Raw genomic sequence first — 20,510 nt, 5'->3', positions numbered from 1 at the left:
ATGGGAATGGGCGTGTCACCCTAGAGAGGCAACAATGTTTGCAGGACGGTGGTGGGGTCAGTCATGGTCAACTGTATTTCTGGACAAAAAAAAAACTGCCCTCTGGAAAGGTGGAAACCCTACGGGCTGACCCATCGATCGCTTTGGCTGCATATCCGTAGCGGGACAGTTTTATACCGGCGCCTTGTCAGCCGCCGCAGCTCACCGGTCACTGGTAGACTCACCCAAATGTTTCCTTCGCATGATCTTCTCATCTCACGACTCTGACATGGCTTGCTAGCCTACTCACCCTCCATTCACAAAAAAACACGTTTAGACCTTAAAACCACGGCTTTGGCGTATTTTGTGTTCCATTAATCCAAGGGAAGTCTAATAAAAGGAAAAGTGCCATAAATTCAAGTGGTAAGCATTGTAAACACATCAATATACAAAATGTGGTATGAAATTTGCTTGATTTTGCTTGTAATAACTGAAACGAAACTGAATGACTATTGCCATTGTAAAATGAAATTTGCCTTTTCCAATGCCCGATATCACAGTCCTATGCCGTGTGCCGAAATCCTTTGGCCAGTGTCGAAACCCCGCTCAGTGTCGAAATTAAATGCCCCATGTCACGCTGCTGCATTATGCCGAGTTTGGAGCGTGGTTTGTCGAAAGCGCACTCTGGCTGACGTTCCTAATGCAGATCTGCCGAAACTAACTGACCGGATGCCGATTCGGATTGAAAAAAGGTGTACTATCACATATATTCCGTTTTTTGCGAAATTCAAAAAACTTTTTGGATTTTTCGACTATTATATCAAAAAAATCTATTTTTTAATTTTTTGGGATCAAAATCCAAAAATTTCAAAAATCCGAGATAGCAGTTTTGTAGTCCTGTCAATTCTACAGCTTTTATGTCTATCATTTCTGTATTTGCAAAGCTATAGGCCTGACAGCTCTTCCCGCGAAACCCTTTTTTGGGTCGAAAACGGCAGAACATGACGTCACTCTGACGTCATTTCCGGCCAACCTATCATAGCCTTTGGAAAATTTTTTTGGTCACAATGTGTAAAATTGATGTCCGGGAGGGTACTGAAAGTTTGGTGACGATCGGCGCAGCGGTTCTGGAGATATATCGAAAAATCTGGAGGGGGGGCAAAAAATAGCCCCCCCCCACCAGGTCGCGGGTTAAAATTGAAGCATCCGAAAATGATCGATACCTATCGATCGATAACATGATGTTGATGAAAAAAATACATGTTGAGAGAGGTCATTTTATCCAGATGCAGTGGTTTACTTCTTGAAATTATTTTTGCTAATTGACGGCCGCGCATCATCCGTCATAACATGGCGGTCGTCATAAACAAAAATAATTTCAAGAAATAAACCACCGCATCTGGATGAAATCGCCTCATCTTTCAACTTAACATATTATTTTTTTTCATCAAAATTATGTTTTCGATCAATATTGATCATTTTCGGATGCTGCAAATTGAAGTTCCAACTTCAGGCCACAAAAAAATGGTATCCGTCAATGTTGGACTACCATACAAACAACGGCCATATTAAAGCTGGTTTATTCTTCTTGCACCAGGTGGCAGCACTTCTTTTTCCAAAATCAGTGCTTGTATTTGCAACATCGTGATTTCCTCGCTGAGGAGTGAAATCGGCCTCATCGTTGCCAAAAATAGCTGATACCGTTGTCATTTTGGCACACGGTTGCCAAAAATGGCATGTGCTAAAAATGACAACGATTGACCAAACGTCCTCCGACTGGTACTGAAAGTTTCGTCGCGATCGGCCGCTTTTTACGCGAGTTATTTGCCAAAAACCGTGGGGGTGGGGTTGCATCAACCCCCTGCCCTATGCCGGCGAGGGTTAAGTTGAATCCACTGTAATTGCAAGCCAGGTACCCCCAGGGGCGGATCCAGCCGATACGTTTGGGGAGGGCAAAAGTTTAGCCGACCATCGGCGACCCCGACCCACCACCGCGCCAGTGACCAAGTTACTTCACAACGCCAGTTACACTATCTTACCGTAAGATGGCGTAAAATGTCTTATGTTAACCCGTGCCAGCCGCGCTGGGGCTCCTGGATTTTCACGCCCCTGGGGGATGTTTTAACACCCATTTCCCTTCTAACTCGGCTCCTGGACCACGTAGCAACACGCGGTAGGCGGCGTTTGAAAGAGTGTCAAACACAATGACCAAATTACCCCAGTCACTTTTAAGGTCAGGTCAGATGTCAGATCACCAGAGCCCATCAAAGGCCAAATCCCGATAATATTTAGGTCCAGTTTCGACAATTTTTGAAGAACTGGCGCATAACTCGGAAACGAATAGAGCTAGAGCGCCCCAGAAAAGCGAATTTGATAGCACTGTTACTGCTCTTTCTGGATAATTCGCTCAGATTGGACCTAAGATCAACGGTTTAGCCTCCAGGGGAAACTGCCATAATATATACTATTTTTACGGGAACGGATTTTCTGCGATAACTTTTGAATCAAACCTTGTGCGATCTTACTTTTACCGGCATCGTGTTCCTCTCGCGAAGACGCGTCGAATGAGTTATAATTTGATCTTAAAAAGTGAACTTACAACTTTGACATTTGGTCAAGTCATGACCATGGAAAAGGTCGTGTTGCATATCAGTCGATCTGTATCGTAAAGCTGAACACATCTAAGGTGTTTCTATTGCTCTAGAATGCCTCCAGCAGAAGTTATTAGCGAATTGCTGCAAACTATTGCATATCTTTCGTGACCTGAGATGATCTCAGGGTCTCAGGGACATAAGGAGGGGTCACGGGTGCTATTTTCCGGTTCACTGTGTGCTGTTTAGGTTGTAACTCGGTATTGTTAAGAGTGACGTTTCTTATAAATTTAGCACGAATGTTTGAAAGGGCGGATTGACGGGAGCCGGAGCCTACGCTAAGCAGAGCTTGTTGCGTAGAGCCCGACCCCTACCGTCCGATCGCGTAATTCCGGGTGACAGGAGAATTTAGTTGAACGTTTAAAGGTAGTGTGCCAGCTTTCCTGGACCGCATGGAGTTAATGGCCCAGATAAGGAGAACCTGATTTTTAGAACTTATCCATACCTTCAAAACTCATGGAAACGTCTTAAATTCTTCAAATTTTGAGTACCCCAGTGCGAAATTCGCCCCGACGGGTTGTCGGTCGTACCCCAACCACATTTCACACCACTATGAACAATAAATGCACACACTGAAATTACTATTACCGATATGCTCATCCAATCAAGTTTCGATAAACCCGTTCATCATCATCTCCTGCGGTTTCGAACACGCCTGTTAGGTGGTGCGGTAGACCGCGCCCAAAGCCAGGGCCCCTGTAACGTGAGGTAGCCGAGTCGGGGCAGCGTGCGCTGACCCAAGCCGGGGCCGCGCGTCCTCCCGGTGTCATGTGATAGCCCGGGGCTGCCCGCGGGGATGCGGTAGACCGCGCCCAAAGCTGCGGCCCCGGCTTGGGTCAGCGCACGCTGCCCCGACTCGGCTACCTCACGTTACCGGGGCCCTGGCTTTGGGCGCGGCTTCTGCTCATACTTTGTGGTGCGGTGGTGGTGCGTGGGGCAGCGCGCTCTGACTTCGGCCAAGAAAAATGCGTCAGCTGATCATTGTCATTTCTGCCACTTACGTGTGGTGAAATGGGGTCATTTTTCATATCAATTATTTTACATAAAATAATATTTCAAACCATAAATAATGTTCGACAGCCAAATAAAAGAAACAATAACAATACAGGCTTACAGTTTAAATTCGACATTGTGTTGTCTACGATTAGACAGCTGATAACTCATTCCCGTACGTCGTAACTATATAATGACCTTTGCTTATTGTCACATGTGCGCCGCATTCGCGATTGTTGCCGACGCCTGTTTGCAGGTCAGCCCACTACAGTTGTTATACATATCGAAAAACCGATAAACTTTTAGGCGAAAAAGGCACTATTCCAGGCCCATTTTTGATTTTTTGCGATATTAGGTAGAAACAGAAGCTTCTTATCCTAGGAAAAATAAAATGGGAAATCTTTCAAAGGTGGCACACTACCTTTAACAATGCCGATGTTTAACCCGCGCCCTGCTGGGGGGGGTGTTTGAACACCCCCCTTGTGGTTTTTCGCGAATATCTAAAAAACGGCGGCGCGGAGCGCCGCCGTTTTTGGTACACCTTATCACACATCAATTCTACACATGTTGTGAAAATTTCAGACCAAGGAAGTGACCTCACCTCATAAAAAGTTTCAATGTCTGTCATAGCTACACCGAGTGATCGATCGCTTTGAAACTTTCAGCGATTGCTAAGAGCAATAGCATGTACATAATGTATATCTCAGAATTTTGATATCGATGACCTAAGGTCAGGTCAATTTTGCGACCTCCCCATTATAAGTCAATGGGAGAAAATTGAAATGCGCCTCTTTTGGACGAAAGACATTATAAACACTCCCAAACACTGAATTACAAGTGGTTTAGACACACTGAACATGAAAATGGTGTCCGTGACCCCTGTTTATGCCCTGAGGTCATCTTAGGTCACGAATGGTATCTAACAGTTTTTCGCAAATAACTTTTGATAGAGGCATGCTAGAGCGATGAAAACGCCTTAGATGTGTTCAGCTCGACGATACGGATCGACTGATATGCAACATGACCCTTTCCGGTCAGGTCATGACCTTGAGCTGAGGTCAAATTTTCAAGTTGACCTTTCAAGGTCAAGTTATAGTTCATTCGATGCGTCTTGACGAGAGGAACACGATGCCGGTAAAAGTAAGCTCGTACAATGCTTGGGTCAAAAGTTATTGCAGAAAAACTGTTTCCGAAAAAATCGGCTATTTTTGCAGTTTTTGCCCCCTGCAGGCAAAACCGTTGACGTTAGGTCAAATCTGAGAAAATTGCTCAGAAAGGGCGTTAATAGGGCTATCGAATGCGCTTTTCCGCGGCGCTGTAGTTCTATTGGTTCCCGAGTTATGCGTTGGCTTCTTGGAAATTGTCGACATTCGACCTGGAAATCGGCGAAATTTTGCCTTCAATGACCTCTGGTGACCTGACCTTTGACCTGACCAAAAAAATGACCGAAGTGATTTCCTCATTATTTTTGACGCTCTTTCGAACGCCGCCTTCCGCGTATCGCTACGTGGCCCAGGAGCCGAGTTAGAAGGGGGGGGGGGTGTTCAAACACCCCCCCCCCCCAGCAGGGCGTGGAAATCCAGGACCCCCAGCAGGGCGCGGGTTAACCTGCCATTCAAAACCGGACACGGCCTGTCCCACTCCTGACTTTGACTGGCTGCGGCTGCTCCCACCAACCTCAGACCATCCCCGTCAGGAGTCTCAAATATCGAGCGCCGGAGCGACTCAAACCCGGGCTCTCACTACCGGGAGTCCATTGCTTTACCAACTGAGCTACCGGACAGGAGGTTTGCCCAAAAAAGGTGCCTTTCAATTTTCTCTTATTGACTTATACCTAGTGGAGAGGTCGCAAAAATGACCTAGCCCTAGGCCATCGATATACAAATCATGTGACTAACATTTTGTACATAGGTACTGTTACCCTTATTAACTGCTGAAAGTTTCAAAGCGATCCGTTACTCGGTTTATAGCTATGGCAAGCATTGGAAATGTTTTTAGGTTATGTTGTCACTTGACGTGCAGCTATAGTGACTTCGTGACCTTGAGAGACCTTGGTCTGACATTTTCAGAACATATGCAAGAAATAGGTATAAAATGGCGGCTAGGCACGTCGCCGTTTTTTACGCGGAACCCTCCACAGCAATGAGGCAAATGACAAAACTGTGGATTGCTTAGGTAATTTCGAATATAGGGTGGTGGGCGTCTTACCCGACTGGGCATCTTGCCCCGTGTTACCCCACACCATGGCCATTGGCCACACTGCAATGCTTATGCATGCATGCTGTTCAGGGGGTTCAGTCTAATATCAGCATATCGACCCAAAATATCAGCAGCAAGTGGTCAGCTCCTTCCTTCGGAATGGCCGTCACGGACAGAAGCCCTGCTTTTCGTCCATATAGGCATCGACGCCGTATTATATTTGCTCATCGCTACATGCTTTGGGAGGGGCAAAAAGATAGTCTTGCCCACACGATTTGGCTTTGGGGAGTGGGGAGGGCAAATGCCCATTTTGCCCTCCCCTGGATCCGCCACTGGGTACCCCAATTTAGCAATCTCTGTTGTGATGCCTGCTGCTGAGCCGGCGCAATCAGCTGTTTGCCGGCCGCCGGCCGGCGCCTGATAGTTAGGCTGTACCGGCGCGCGGTTTCCGGCGTCCTTTTGTAATACGGCGCAGTTCACGGCCGAGCTCAATACAGTTCACATCGGGAGTCGCGTGTGCGTCTGGGGCGGACGAATCGCGACGATAATTAATGTGCTATCGAACCATTATTAACATAGACTTAAATGTAAAACCATAACATGGCGTGGTCTGTATAATTTACTTTTTGAGTACAGGAAGCGGGCGCGAAACAGTGAACGATTTTCTCTGTGGATTGAAGGGGATTGCATCGTTCTGTGATTTCTGTCACCACTGCCAGGACAACAGGTTCAGAGATCGAGTCGTTGTCGGCACGCGAGACGAAGAAGCACGCCTCAGAATGTTGGAAGAGCCGGATCTCACGCTTCAGAAGGCAGTGGATATCGCCTGAGCGTCAGAGAATGCCGCCTCCAACAGCTCAGCCATTCGTGAACCAGCTGGCTCGACCCTGGCGAGGGTCTCTCAGTACCAGCGCAGCCGCGGTCGCCCGAGAGACCGGTCGACAGAGAAGATGTGCCCCGGCTGCGGTGGCGAAGTTCACCGTAGCGCCAGCGACTGCAGGGCCGTCAAGAAGACCTGCCGAGCTCGTGGCAAGGTAGGCCACTTCGCGTCTGTCTGCCGCAGTCGCAGCGCCAGTCACTCGCGCGCTCCGCCGGCGAGCACGGACCGGACCCAGCGGAGGTCTGATAGAGGCAGACGCGTGTCGCTCATCACGATGCAGACGCGAGTGGCATCTGCACCTGCCAGACAAATAGTGGACCAGGAGCACCGATACTGCATGATCCAAGGCCTGCACACGACGCGTGCTCCGCAGATCCAGATTCTGCTGCATCGGAGTGATGGTCGCAGGCAACAAACGACATGGACGCCAGATACAGGCGCTGAGGTGTCTGTAATCTCTCTGGAGGCAGCGAAGTAGATGGGCATCAACGTCAAGAAGCTGACGCCGCCCTCTGGAAGCCTGTTCGCAGCTGACGAACGAGAACTGCCCTGCCTGGGAGCGTGCCAAGTCGCACTGCAGCTGGGAAGCATCAAGAGGACGATAGCCGTCGAAGCTGCACAGCTCGCTACTGCCATGGCACGACGCTGTTCGAAAGCAGAGGCGTGCCATCGTCTGAAGAAGGGCGGAAGCACTTCTCAGCGATGAAGGAAGCCTTCCCACGAGTGTTTGACGTCACCTCGAAGTTGCGCAAGATGTCCGGAGGCTCAATGGCCATCGAATTGACTGAAGACGCCACACCAGTTGCCGTCTCCACAGCTCGCAGTGTACTGTTCTGCTGGCGTGACGACATTCGGCGCCAGCTGAATGAGCTGCTGGAGAGTGACGTGATCGAGCCGGTGTAGCATCCGACCGAGTGGTGCCACCCCATCGTGCCGGTGGCGAAGCGGTCGCCGGACGGCACGGTCTCTGGCTGCCGTCTGACGGTCGACCTCACCAAGCTGAATCGATTCGTCATGAGGCCAGCGTACCCAGTCAGGTCGCAGCACGACGCTGTGGCTTCGATCGGCAGTGGTGCAAACTTCTACACGAAGCTGGATAGCAGGTCTGGCTACCACCAGATCCCCATCAGCGAGGAGGACCAAGACAAGACGTGCTTCATCATGCCATGGGGCCCTTTCCGCTACAAACGTGCCGTCATGGATCTGATCTCGTCAGGAGACGAGTACAACCGAAGAGGCGACGCTGCTCTCGGTGACATCTCTCAGACATGCAAAGTCGTAGACGATATTCTGGCGTACGACTCGAGCTACTCAGTTCACCTGGAGCACGTATGGAACGTATGGAATAGCATCATGCAGAGATGCGATGACCACGGGATGACACTGAACCCAGATAAGTGTTCCTTCGCCGGGAATGAGGTGGGGTTCTGTGGATTCAAGATCGACCAGATAGGCAACACCGCAGACAACAAGAGGGTGCGAGCCATCGCGGAGTTTCTGCAGCCGGCGTGCCTCACGGACCTCGGATCGTTTCTCGGTCTCGTGAACCAGCTGGGTGACTTCTCACCAGACGTCTCGGCCGCCGCCGAGCATCTGAGACACTTCCTTCGACCGAAGAACGAGTGAGTGTGGACGCTGCTGCACTCCAAAGCCTTCGGTGACGTGAAGAAGGCACTGGTCTCGCCACCAGTTCTCGACTTCTTTGACCCGCGGCGCCGGACAGTCCTGGAGACCGACGCCGCTCGCCTGCGAGGGCTGGGTTTCTGTCTGCGGCAACAGGATGCAGATGGACGATGGAAACTGATTCAGTGTGGGTCTGGTTTTCTGACCGATGTGGAGTCCCGCTACGCCGTCTGCGAGATTGAGATGCTGGCAGTTTCATGGGCTTGTCGGAAGTGCAGCATGTACAGGTCTCGAGAGATTAAGCGGTAGGTTTTGCACTTTTACGTTTCCGGTAATATCTCAGAAACTAATCGATCTACGATGAAGCCATTTTGCACGATCATGGCCGGCTTGTTACCCAACAAGTCGATCGCATCTTCAACATTTAAAAGCTTAAGACGACGAAGATATAGCCTGAAGTACACTAAATTTTCTAGGTGCAAAACCTACCGCTAAAACCCGCGAGACCTGTACCTCTCGGGCATGCAGCAGTTCGAGGTGGTCACAGACCACCGACCGCTCGTTCCAGTGCTGAACTCCAAGAGCCTCATCGACATCGACAACCCGCGACTGCAACGACTACGGCAACGTCTCACGCCGTTCAACTTCGTCGCTGTGTGGCGGCAAGGGAAACTGCGCGCGATCCCGGATGCGCTCTCCCGGGCTCCGGTGGATACTCCGACTCCAGACGACGAAGAGGCGGAGAAGGAGGAAGCCCACCAGATCGCAAGCCTGATCGCCAGGATCGCCACGGCTGATCCGACCGAGGAAGACTCACTGTTCCCGGACGCTACTCTGCAGAGGGTCCGGGCGGCGTCTGAGCGTGATGCAGAGCTCGGCGCCCTCGTGGTGGTCGACGTGGTCTTGGCCAAGACGTGGTCTTGGCTGGCTTTCCAGACCACAAGTCGCAGCTGGAGCCGACGCTGCGGCCCTACTGGACAGCGAGAGACCGTCTCGCCGTGGACGGCAGCCTGTTGGTATGCGGGCAGCGACTCCTGATTCCTGAGAGTCTGCGTCGGGAGACGCTCGAGCGGCTTCACGCCAGCCATCAAGGTGTGGAGCGCACCAAGCGTCGGGCTTAACAAGTTGTCTACTGGCCCGGGCTTGACCAGGACATCGCCAACTTCGTCAGAGCGTGCAAGTCCTGCCAGATCTTTCTCCCAAGCCAGCAAAAGGAACCGCTAGTCTCCGAGGCGGTACCGACTCAAGTCTTCGAGGCCGTCTCAGCGGACTACTTTTCGTGGGCTGGTCGCACGTATCTTGTATACGTAGACCGCCTCTCTGGATGGCTGTTCGTCTTTCATTGCTCTGGAGAGACGTCGGTGAAGGACCTGGTGTCCAGCCTGAGGGTCGCCTTCGCGGCCACTGGGGCACCCAAGACTCTGCGAACGGACGGAGGGCCGCAGTTCGCAGCCCGCCACACCCGCGACTTCCTGCGACGGTGGGGAGTGACCCACGTGATCTCCACTCCGCATTTTCCTCAGTCGAACGGACATGCGGAGTCTCCAGTGAAGGCAGTAAACAGGCTCGTGCAGAAGGTCAGCGACCGAGGTAACCTGGACAGCGACGCGTTCGCGCACGGCCTCTTGGAGCTGCGGAACGCGCCTCGGGCCGATGGTCGCTCCCCTGCCCAGATACTGTACGGTCACCCGCTGCGCTCTACCGTGCCAGCTCACCACCGAGCGTTTGCCGAGGTGTGGCAGCGCGCGGCGGAGGAGTGTGATGAGAGAGCAGCCGCTCTGAAGTCCCAGACTGCGGAACGCTACGACGCGAGCGCCCGCTCGCTGAGACCTCTGCGCATCGGTCCACAGATTCTCCTGCAACATCCAAAGACTGGTTTGTGGGACCGGACAGGCGTCGTCGTTGGCATCGGAAGCCGACGAGACTACCTGGCCCGCCTGCCAAGCGGCCGCACCTACTGTCGGAATCGACGATACCTCCGCCCGCTGCGGCCGACGGTGACCACGTCACCCGATGGCAGCCGAGACGCCATCACCGAAGACGGCAACAGCGGCCGGGCCAGCGCCCGAACCAGGACCGCCGACAGCGGGACCCCAGTCGCTAACAAAGTCCCCCGCAGTCGCCCTGGCGCAGCGACCCCCGCGCCTGACGCCTCTGTGAGGCGCAACAGACAGCCTAAGAGGCTGACTGTGACCTGGTCGGACCCAGTGTATGAGTTTGTGTAGCCATCGTGCGCTGGCACGCGTTGGTGCACTTGTGTTTGTCGGAGGCAACGTTTTTGTTCTTGAGACGTGTTGTCTCCCCCACGTCTGGGGGGAGGTGTTGTGGTGCGTGCTACTGAGCCGGCGCAATCAGCTGTTTGCCGGCCGCCGGCCGGCGCCTGATAGGTAGGCTGTACCGGCGCGCGGTTTCCGGCGTCCTTTTGTAATGTGTCTCAGTTCACGGCCGAGCTCAATACAGTTCACATCGGGAGTCGCGTGTGCGTCTGGGGCGGCGGAATCCCGACGATAATTAATTTGCTATCGAACCATTATGTAAAACCGTAACAATCTCAACTCGCAACTCATGTGAAGGTGGGATGGTCACTTAAATAGCGCTTACTTTGACCTGACCTCTGACGTAATTAGTGACCTGAAGAAAAAAAATTACAGCTTAACTGACAGTGCATGTGCGTGGCTGAAAAATACCGTCTGGATTTTGAAAATCAGTCGTTAATTTTCGAAGATCTGAGGGGGTGGAGGGACCAAAAGGCCACAACGGTTGCCAGGGTCCGGTAATTGTCCAATGGGGCGCGGGTTATAAATGACCTTATTTTTTTCATTGCACCTCGCACATGGCGCTCTGACGTGTGACGGCGCGCGTGCGCTGCCCCTGCTCAGGTCCGCGGTGGGCTTCCTGGAATCTGGGCGTCTTCCTCTGCATCCGCTGCGCCGGCATCCACCGCAACCTGGGCGTGCACATCTCCAAGGTGAAGTCGGTCAACCTGGACACGTGGAAGCCGGAGCAGGCCGTGGTGAGTCGCCGCCAGCTGCCCCGTGCCCGGCTAACCCGCCGGTGCGCCAGCGGAGGCGGCCTTTTACGTCCTCTTCTATTTTTTTTGCGATTGGTTGGGCACTGACGTAATCAGTGTAATACTGGTACAGTGGAATCCGCTTAACCCGTGTCCTGCTGTGTGTGTGTGTGTGTGTGTGTGTGGGGGGGGGTTGAACACCCCCTGTGGTTTTTCGCGAATATCTACAAAACGGTGGCGCCGTTTTTGGTACACCTTATCATACATCTTTTCTACATGTGTTGTAAAAATTTCAGACCCAGGTCGCTTAAGATCAGGTCACCAGGTCAGGTCAAGTGACCTCACTACATAAAAAGTTTCAATACCTATCTGCCAAAGCTACACCGAGTGACCGATCGCTTTGAAACTTTCAGAGATTGATAAGAGCAGCAATATGTATAAGATGTTTATCTTGGAATTTTGACATCGATGACCTAAGGTCAGGTCAATTTTGCGACTTCCCCATTATAAGACAATGGGAGAAAATTGAAAGTCTCCTTTTTAGACGGAAATCATTTAAAACACTCTATAACGCTGAATTACTGATATTTTTGACACACTGAACATGAAAATGGCAACCGTGACCCCTTTTTATGCCCCTGAGGTCATCTCAGGTCACCAATGGTTAGGTATCTGTTTTTCGCGAATAACTTTTGATAGAGGCATGCTAGAGCGATGAAAACACCTTAGTTGTGTTTGGCTTGACGATACGGATCGACTGATATGCAACTTGACCCTTACCGGTCAGGTCACGACCTTGACCTGAGGTCAAATTTTCAAATTGACGTGTCAAGGTCAAGTGATGGTTTATTCCACGCGTCTTGGCGAGAGGAACACGATGCTTATAAAATAAAGTTCGTGCAAGGTTTGAGTCAAAAGTTATTGCAGAAAAACGGTTTCCGAAAAATCGGCTATTTTGGCAGTTTTGCCCCCTGCAGGCAAAACCGTTGACGGTAGGTCAAATCTGAGAGAATTACTCAGAAAGAACGCTAATAGGGCTACCAAATGCGCTTTTCCGCGGCGCTGAACCTTTATTAGTTTACGAGTTGTTCGTCGATTTGTTGAAAGTAGTCGACATCTGACCTACAAATCGGCGAATTTTGGCCTTCAATGACCTCTGGTGACCAGACCTTTGTCCTGACCAAAAGAGTGACTGAAGTTATTTCTTCCTTATTTTTGACGCTCTTTCGAACGCCGCCTTTCCCGTATCGCTACGCGGCCCAGGAGCCGAGTTAGAAGGGGGGGTGTTTAACCCCCCACCCCCCACCAGCAGGGCGTGGAAATCCAGGACTCCCAGTCGGGCGCGGGTTAATGATTCCACCTTGGTGGGAAGGTGTTTCGGATTTATTAAGCGGTGGCTTTATTAACCGGAGTCAATTATTTTCATTAAATAGGCATGTATTGAAGCTGCACGTTCCGTTCCCCTGCAATACAACGTATAGGCTAGCATTCCTCACGGCCTCACTTTTTCCAATCAAAGTGACCAGGGGCTCCGCCATCGTTGGGGTCGCTGGGGTCTGGACCCCCCAATAATTTGAGTTTCGTAATGCAGCCTAATTTATAAATGCGTGCGTTTCAGGGTTGGACATCCCCAAACCAGCGACCGTAGAAATGCCCCTGAAAGTGACCAGCGCACACTGCACAGCTGGGGCATTCACGATAGATCGTACCACTTTTTTCAATTTGACACCTTCATCTCTCAGATTTTGACGAGAATCGGTCTCAGGGGTAATCAGGGGCTCTGAATCCACCTGTAACAATTTCAGGCTTATCCGATAAGTATTTTTTGAGTTATGGTGTATAACATTTTTTGGATCTTGCTTTGCAGCGCTAAGTTTGGCGGGCTGTAACTCGAAGACGGATTATTCAAATGCCAAATGTTATATAGCATTGAACTTGCAATGAAACAGAGATTAATATGTATTTTTGAAATTTTGAAAATTACGCTTTTTTGATATATGACATATCGAGTTTTCCTTCATTTGTATTTTTTGGACTTTGGGACCAAATTTTTTTGAATTTTTGTTTTCATTAAAAAAATATTTGGCTCATTGTTAAGAAGTATGCAAAAAATTAGGAAGGTGTTCTTTCTATAAATGTATTTATTTTGCCTTACGATAACGGTCTCGAATAGTGATTTCGGGAGGGGAGCTTACAAATGGCGTGGTTAAGCTACCTAGTGACATCACGGGTTACTGATATTTCAATTGAGGTCCGAGTCATCTGAAAAAAAATGAAAAGAGGGTTCATCCAACCATCTTTCCTATAAGCGCGGGAGTGAAAAAGGCTGTTTGGTTCTGTCATTGTTTTGGACGCCAATGACCACAGCTGTCCGAGATGAAAGTTACAGGACGCATATATGGTGTCCTCCAGAGGTCTCACTACTTGTGTATCTGGGAATCTTTAAAGGTCACATAAGGTCAGGCCGGTCACGTAACATCACTGTTATAAGTCAATGGGGAAATATAAAAAGCTGTTATTTTGGCGCCGAGAATGATCTGAAACTATCTCACGTATATGGTATCGTGATTTCACGTACTCTTTGCAATGTCCAATGCTTCACTTTTGCATTGCTAACCTTGCGTGACGTCATTTATGACGTCACTAAGGTCGTACGAGTTTTTCGTCAATAACTCCCGATCAAATTGAGCTAGAGAGTCGGGAAAGCCACCAATAGACCCGGAACGATCTTCCGAATCGAATGATATGCCATATGATATCCTTTGCCCAGCTTTGTGACCTGAGGGGCTCTGACCTGACCTTGACCCGAGGTCAACTACTTAAGTTGACCTCACCCAAACAAAAAGCATATCATTCGACGGACCTGAGCTAGGCGAACACAATGATGCCAAAATCGCGGCTCTGTGGCAATTTTTTTGCGAAGTTATTTACTAAAAACCGAACCCAAAACTTCAGTCACTTGACCTGACCTCAGACGCTACCGGTTAACCTGAGACCTTAAAATCGGTTACCAATCGCTGCAACTTGTAACGGCACACACGCACGTTTTTTCCGCGAGGCTCTAGCTCTATTAGAAGCGAAACGGCGTGCTGGGGTCGTATTAACCCCCTCGAAACCCATTTTGTTTGCGGAAAAATGAGTAACTTATAGAAAGAACACCTTTCTAATTTTTTTGCATGTCGATTTGCAATGACATGAAGGTTATTTTGAAAAAATAGAAATGTGAAAAATTTTGGTCCCAAAAGTCATTAGAGGCAAATGAAAAAAGATTAAGATTTTTGTTCAACAAAGAAAATTTTTCTTTGGAATTTTTAAAAAGTAATATTTATCATTGATTCATCGCAAGCTGTGTGTTGTTCACCGTTTGTTGGTTGCTTAACCCGTTCTTGAGTTATAGGCCATCAAACTCACCGTTATAAACCGAAGTTAAAAAATGTAATGCAATATAACTCAAAAAGTTTTGATCTGAGAAGTGTGATATTTTGCCAGGCGTCTTTGGGGCCTATGATTACCCCTAGAACCGATTTTCATTAAAATCTGATGGATGAGGGTGACGGGCCTGGTACGGTCTATCGTGGAATGCCCCAGCTGTCACAGCGATCAAGTCAACATATCCATCCATGCACCATCACTCCCCGTCACGCCTTCTATATCAACACGGAACAGCCGAGCGTGCCTGCTTTGCCAGGAACATTTCTTTGAGGTGCATGCTGATTGCGCTCTTTATAGCCCTGAACTTCCGTTTTTAGAACTTCGATTGCTGCAGACCGCTGCACCAGAGCGGTTCTTTGGGAGCGGTTTGGATGCCACATTTTGAGTGGGGAGACGTCACTGCGGACTTCGAAACTCCCAATTGGCTTAAAGGTAGTGTGCCAGCTTTCTTGGACCGTATGGAGTTAATGGCCCAGATAAGGAGAACCGGATTTTTAGAACTTATCCATACCTTCAAAACTCATGGAAACGTCTTAAATTCTTCAAATTTTGAGTACCCCAGTGCGAAATTCGCCCCGACGGGTTGTCGGTCGTACCCCAACCACATTTCACACCACTATGAACAATAAATGCACACACTGAAATCGCTATTACCGATATGCTCATCCAATCAAGTTTCGATAAACCCGTTCATCATCATCTCCTGCGGTTTCGAACACGCCTGTTAGGTGGCTTCTGATGCTCGTCGAGGTCGGAATTTCCAAATACGCGTGGTGCGTCGGGCCGCGCGCTCTGACTTCGGCCAAGAAAAATGCGTCAGCTGATCATTGTCATTTCTGCCACTTGCGTGTGGTGAAATGGGGTCATAACTTATAAGACGGCTTTTTCATATCAATTATTTTACATAAAATCATATTTCAAACCATAAATAATGTTCGACAGCCAAATAAAAGAAACAATACCAATACGGGCTTACAGTTTAAGGCTCGACATTGTGTTATCCAAGTGTTGTCTACGATTAGACAGCTGATAACTCATTCCCGTACGTCGTATGGTCGTAACACTATAATGACCTTTGCTTATTGTCACAAGTGCGCCGCATTCGCGATTGTTGCCCGACGCCTGTTTGCAGGTGAGCCCACTACAGTTGTTATACATATCTAAAAACCGATAAACTTTTAGGCGAAAAAGGCACTATTCCAGGCCCATTTTTGATTTTTTTGCGATATTAGGTAAAAACAGAAGCTTCTTATCCTAGGAAAAATAAAATGGGAAATCTTTCAAAGGTGGCACACTACCTTTAACCCGCCCCCGCTGGGGTCTGCCGACCAACGCGCCCTGCTGGGGGTGGAGGTGGGGGGTCAATTTGCCCCCACTAAGATCTCGAGAACCACGCAACATAGCGACAAGCGGTAAACGGTGTTGGATAGCCCCATCAGGGAACTACCTTGTGACCCAATTTCGTTGACCTAGTTCAAACCGATGACGTCACAGGTCAGGTTAAATGTCGAATTTTCACCGTTTACAGGCATTTCAAGAAATGCGTTGTAAAATCGAGTAAAATGCATTTCATTGAAAATCATCGATGGGGAAATGTTCTTCAAACATATTTTGCTAGTTGATGTCACTGATACCAGGTCAGGTCACAGAGGTCAGGTCACTGAGGGTCACATTATGAAAATATCATGTGAATATCATATGTGTGATTTTATGGTCCATTTTATATGCCAAATACGATTATGTGGGTCAGGCAGTCTTTAGGGTCAGTTTAGATTATGTTTCGGTGAAGGTCAATTCAAGGTCAGGTCAAGGTCAGGTCAAATTAGGTCAAATTTCAAACTTGATATTTTTGCATAAAATGGGTATCGATTCGATGCAGCTCGTCACGGGGAGTTCAACGGTGGTTTTTGTTTTGCGCTACGTGGTCTAGAATTGCTAAAAATTGAGTTAAATATGACGTCATCAATTTCGTACAGTTTTTTCGCTATGACTTGGCCAAAAAAGGGGATATCGATCTAAAATTTGGTATGTATATAAAAGAGCGCAGGGACTATCACATACAATCCGGTTTTTTCGAAATTCGGAAAATTTATGGATTTTTTTTTGAGTTTTGCTAAAAAAATCATTTTTTTATTTTTTGGGGTCAAAATAGAAAATTTTGAAAATCCGAGATAGCAGTTTTGTAGCGCTATTTTTTGTCTACATAACCATATTGAACTTTGAAATTGCTTGGTAACTGTAGCTTTTGTGAGCGTTTCACGATTTCATGTTTTTTGCTCATTTTTGCTCGAACATGACCTCAGTTTGACCTCAATAACTCATGATCTAAGGTGACCTAAGACTTGAAATTTGATGTGAAGGTGTCAAATTGATGCCCGGAAAGGTACTGAAAATTTGGCGGCGCTGCGCGCCGCCGTTTTCTTGCTATTTAGGAAAACCAGAGGGGGGGGGGGGTCAAATTACCCCCCCAGCGGGGCGAGGGTTAATTAAGAGGAGTGCGTGCTTTTATTAAGCGGATTTGTTAACTATTGGTATCCATGGAGAAAATCCGTGAACAGCTCAAGCGGCCACAATAAGTGGCTGGATTTATTTATTATCCGAGGATTTATGAAGCGGATGCTACTGTATTGGATTCTGATCTGGATATGAAGTTTGAAAATAATAGGTTGTATGGTGTTGCAAAATAGGGGAAGGTGGGGTAAGACGGCCCAGCGAGGCAAAACGGCCCACCAGCCTTCCCGGCTGAACCGCTGCAGTTATCTGCTGCTTTATGCGCGCACCTTTGTTTTCCTTCGCACCAATAATGGCCACCTTGAGCTCATGTGGCCAGGATGCATAGCTTTTGAGCTATTGAGAGAAATGTTGCTTTTCGTCAAACTGATCTTAGTTGACGAGCATTTGGGATTTGCAAAATTTGCCAAATGTGTCTAAGAAACAGATGGCCGCGACATTCTGCTATGATATGCTGCGAAAAATTTGCCCCTGGCACATCCCATTTGTTCAGGAATGGGGTTGTTTTGAAAAGGACAATGGTGCTTGAGAGGTCGGCGCCAGTCATTCATGAAGGAGTTGGCGCCAGAGAAAACCTACAAAATACTCACGGATGGTGTCGATGCAAGCTGTCGGCTTTTAGGGAGAAGCGGATGTTGCCGGGGAGCTCGTCAAACCTAAATCCGACGCAGAAACTGCAGGGGATTCCCCTACAAGAGCTTGAAAGCTGGTGACCTTTTATCAGCCTCCGGCAGCCGACGGAGCGACGAAAATCGGTATGGGCAAATATTTTTGGAGATACAGCAAAGGGTTTGGTTTTCAACCCTCCGAATCAGTTGTCAAAGCATGCATATTTGTCTAGTGTACACACAGACACCAAAACATTAGATTTTTGGCCGGTTCTTATATGCTTTATTGGCATGGGAAATGTGTCAACTAACTTTTGAGACACCCTGCACAATGGAACAAATAATCATGCAGACCATTCACCTAAATGTTTTTGGAAACCTTTTGCCTTGTTTGATTCATTACGGTGTGTTTCATAAGGTAGCAAGCCTGTCTCAAATAGCCCCACCGACTTTCGGTATATCTGTTTTCACGTCACCAGGGCTATATACAAAAAATGCTTTCAAAATTTTACTGTCGTCAACTTTAAAATAGTCCTTGATGATCATCCTGTCATTTTGAAAGTTTAGGGTCACATCATATTATGATAACCTTAGCATATGGTGATGGAATTTTATACTCTACCGAAATGAAGTGTCCTACGGAAAAGGAAAATATTGAATATAAAGGACATATAACAGTCTTTGCACAAACAATATCTGCCAAAGTTATCAAAATTTGATTTCCAATTGCGTGGCGTGTAAAAAATTATCTCTAGCGTGACCGATTTTCTTCATTTTCTTTCCAACTAAAACTGTCTCAAATAGCTCCACCCTATGGGGCTATTTGAGACAGGCTTTAACTAAAAAATAGCCTTAATCATTATTACTAGCTGAACAAAAATGCACCTATATGAAAGAGCTCACAGAGAAGGAGAACTACATTTTTGCAACTTACATGCTATAAGAAATATGAACCGTCTTCAAGGGAGAGGCCAAAAACTGTAAAATCCGTTTCAAATAGCCCCACTTTACGGTAGTAAATGGCTCCAAGTTAAATAAAAATGATAACCTCCATGTTATGATGACTTGAAGTTACCCGTCCGATAATACCAAAAGTTCCCCTACCCTATATTTTGGCTCCTTGAGGCTGAGCCGGTGCCCCCCCCCCCCCATCTTGCCCCAAGTTGTTCCGCCACCTATGTTCTCGAATAGTATGAACCCTCGCTGCGGCTTCCTCTCCTGCCCGGCCGTGCGAGCCGACCCTTCTGCTAACCAGACGCGTGCACATAGGCCATGCTTGTAATCTGACACCCTGTGACGCGTCCGTCTACCCTGCCGCTGTGCGACCGGCAGGCGCTGCAGCAGATGGGCAACAGCCGGGCACGAGCCGTGTACGAGGCCAACTTGCCGGACAACTTCCGGCGGCCGCAGACGGACTCGGCGCTGGAGGCGTTCATCCGGGCCAAGTACGAGCACAACAAGTACACGGCGCGCGAGTGGGTGCCGCCGCCGCTGCCCAAGGTGCGTCCCAGCCGGCACTCACCAGCACCACACTACCGAGTATAGGTCACATGCACGATTTGCCATTTAACCCTCGCCCTGGCAGGGGGGGGTCGATGCGACCCCCCCTAAGGTTTTTCGAAGATAGCGTAAAAACGGCGGCGCGGAGCGCCGCCAAATTTGGCACAGCCTATGGGCCAACGTGTTTACATATGACTTGAAAATTTCAGGTCCGAGTGACCTTCGGTCAGATCACCAGGTCAGAAAAACCGGTACAAGGTTATGGTCAAATTTCAATTTTCTTTTTGCACCTGTCCAACTCACGGTTTTGGACTGATTTCCTTCAAAATTTCAGGGTGTGCTGAGTTCACCGATTTGTATAACATATAGTTCGGGTTTTTGAGGTTACAGACCTGAGGTCAGTTAGAGGTCATTACGTCGTAATGTTGAGCCTATGGGAAAATACTAAATTAGGAAAATACTGGAGATATCCGCTTCGTTCTATCACTTTTGTGCTTTGAAACCACAGTACTTAGCAGCAGGTCACTTGATGCTTCTTTGTTTGCTGTAATTATCCATGGGTCAGGTCAAATGAGGTCAACTGAGGTCAAATGACGTTTTTGCCAGTAACTTGGCACATCATGACGCTAGAGCTTAAAAAATGGTATCATTGTGTTCCTGGTGATCAGCCGAATCGAATGATATGCAATATGATGCAATTTGGTTAACTTGAACTTAATTAATTAATTAAAGTTTACTTAATATTTAAGAAAAAACTTTAAGTACACTTAAGCAAGCTAAAAAGTATATCATTCGACGCGCCTTGACGTGCTGAGTTCACTGGTGCTTTTTTTTTTGCTCTATCTTAATTAGATCAAAAGTTATAAGCGAAAAACTTTTGACCTGTTTTTAGCGAAATTTTTACATTTATACCCCCCAAAACCCCCCTAAATATTGACCTAGAGCAACCAAATTTGCACAGGGGCGAGAACTCCAGGGGGCCCACCTACCTGCCGAATTTGGTGTTTGTAGGTGCCATAGGAGCCAATCGCGAGGGGGGGGGTCGCATCGACCCCCACTGCCAGGCCGTGTTATGAAAAATGCCCTGCCAGGGCGAGGGTAACCCTCGCCGGCCGAGGGGGGGG

At 48.4% G+C, this 20,510-nt stretch overlaps 1 protein-coding gene across 3 annotated transcripts in view; it reads left to right on the top strand.

Moving 5' to 3' along the window:
* The window catches only part of LOC122379989 (stromal membrane-associated protein 1-like), a 78,276-nt gene that overhangs the window by 25,162 nt on the left and 32,604 nt on the right, over window positions 1-20,510 (top strand). For all 3 annotated transcript variants that reach the window (XM_043362722.1, XM_043362721.1, XM_043362720.1), the window contains exons 3-4: window positions 11,205-11,338; window positions 19,219-19,386. In XM_043362722.1, the coding sequence (XP_043218657.1) occupies window positions 11,205-11,338; window positions 19,219-19,386 (302 nt within the window). The remainder of the gene's footprint in view (window positions 1-11,204; window positions 11,339-19,218; window positions 19,387-20,510) is intronic.

Source organism: Amphibalanus amphitrite, unplaced genomic scaffold (assembly GCF_019059575.1).
Source record: "Amphibalanus amphitrite isolate SeventyFive unplaced genomic scaffold, NRLGWU_Aamphi_draft 000088F_arrow, whole genome shotgun sequence".
NCBI classification, from domain to species: domain Eukaryota; kingdom Metazoa; phylum Arthropoda; class Thecostraca; order Balanomorpha; family Balanidae; genus Amphibalanus; species Amphibalanus amphitrite.
The sequence above is the reverse complement of the archived record's forward strand: the minus strand, read 5'-3'. Positions and strand labels throughout refer to the sequence as shown.